Raw genomic sequence first — 1839 nt, forward strand, 5'->3', positions numbered from 1 at the left:
AAAATGCTGTAGAAAAGGCAGGTATTGTATCATTTAATTAATACACAATAAAAAATATTGGACCGTACGTTCATCCCATAGGGAAAAAATAAAATGCTGATGGATATGACATCTGTTAGTCCATCTCATAGCAATACGAGCATCAAGGTCAATGGCACAGTTCTGTTTTAATGTCAGTCACTGTGTTCTCATAAAGCAGTAAATAAGTTTGACCGAAATCAATGGCAGATTTATTGCATATACTTGTATCTGCAGCTTTAACCCTGCACTGTGATACATTACACAGCCGGCACAAACCTGTCCATGTTCCCAGAGTATGTTGCATGTCGCAAGTAGGCATTAGTGCTGGCTAGTTGTCCATTACTGTTATAGGCAGTCAATGAGGTGTATTGTCCTGGAGACATCCTACCATAGAAGTCCATGGTATCGCTGTTCATTACTGGAGATGTGGGCATGGCTAATCTGCTGGATGGGCCAAACAACTGTGTGTTGCCATGTGAATAAGAACTTTGATTGACCTGTAGGTGGCTGTTTGGAACTGGATAGGAATATGGCATGGGGTTAGCAGGTCTTTGTAGCATGCTACTGCCTCCCGCTTGGCTGTTATAACTTGCACCAGTGTAATTGCAAGAGCTGGTATTGGGAGAGTTGACCTCTGGACTCATGGATCTGCTAGCTTGCTGAGTATGCTCTGTGCCACTGGAATGACCTATAAGTGTATTAATGCTGAACACTCTAGATTGGCTAGAGCCAAAGGCAGGAGAAGTGGAAGGGTAGTAGACAGAGGAATGAGGGGTGATCTGTTGACTGTAAGTGGGGCTCATTGTCATATTGGAATACACGGAATTAGGATAAGATGGCCTACTCACTTGCAAAGATGGGAACATACTAGTGTCTTGTATGTAAGCAGGATATGTGGTGAGATCAGTCCTTTTGAATCTCTTCCTTCTTCTAAGGAAGCTTCCACTGTCAAACATATCTTCAGCATTAGGGTCCAAGGCCCAGTAGTTGCCTTTTCCAGGTCTTCCTGGCTCCCGAGGGATTTTGATAAAGCAATCATTGAGGGTGAGGTTATGTCTGATTGAGTTTTGCCACTTTTTTGAGTTGTCCCGGTAAAAAGGGAACCTTTCCATAATGAACTTGTAGATGCCACCTAATGTAAGTTTTCTGTCAGAAGAATGAGCTATAGCCATTGCTATGAGAGCAATATAACTATAGGGGGGTTTACCCCTCTGCAAAGGTCTTTTCCTTCTTCTTCCTTTAGGTGTGTCTTCCGCCTCCGAAGGCCCACTGGACACACTTGCTTCAGGTGCTGGCTCTTTCTCCACCTTTACAACTGGCATAGAAAAGTTGCTTGATTGTTGTAGATTGGTGGCAGCTCCTGTAGCTCTAGTAGGGGACTGTTGGCTCTCAGCTGTCATCTTTGTAGGAATATTCCTTATACTTATCAAGCAGGAAAAGCCCCTTTCCTTTTACCAGGATTCACAAAAATAGTGAATTAGTTCATACAGATTCCTTATTGTATAATCCCAGAGAAAAAAAATACACGTATCTAAAGTACAACAATTGGGTCCCCCTGCAACCCAAATATGCATCAAAAAAGGTAAATCTGCAAGTTGGGAGCATAGATCAAAAGGTTTCAATAGAAGAATGTTTCCAATCCTTTCTTCATGTACTCCTTAGCAAACTTGTGTTTTTGCCAAACCTGTTGAGCAAACACAAACAATGCATGTCAAAAAATACACATGGCACACAGTGATATTAGGCAAGAGAGCCATTACTAAGTAATTGTGCTAAACTATATTTAGTATACCTTGACATTTTTCAAGAAAGCATGGT

At 41.8% G+C, this 1839-nt stretch overlaps 1 protein-coding gene across 1 annotated transcript; it reads right to left on the reverse strand.

The window, feature by feature from the left end:
* Nucleotides 1–278: 278 nt before the first annotated feature.
* Nucleotides 279–1421, reverse strand: FOXE1 (forkhead box E1). The gene has a single exon (XM_075338827.1). It carries the CDS (start codon nt 1419–1421, stop codon nt 279–281), a length of 1143 nt encoding a protein of 380 aa, XP_075194942.1.
* Nucleotides 1422–1839: the final 418 nt, after the last annotated feature.

This window comes from Anomaloglossus baeobatrachus, chromosome 1 (genome assembly GCF_048569485.1).
Source record: "Anomaloglossus baeobatrachus isolate aAnoBae1 chromosome 1, aAnoBae1.hap1, whole genome shotgun sequence".
Taxonomy (NCBI): Eukaryota; Metazoa; Chordata; class Amphibia; order Anura; family Aromobatidae; genus Anomaloglossus; species Anomaloglossus baeobatrachus.

Excerpts from the sequence above, each read along its gene's own strand:
- FOXE1 (XM_075338827.1), bottom strand. The coding sequence starts at position 1,421 with ATGACAGCTGAGAGCCAACAGTCCCCTACTAGAGCTACAGGAGCTGCC.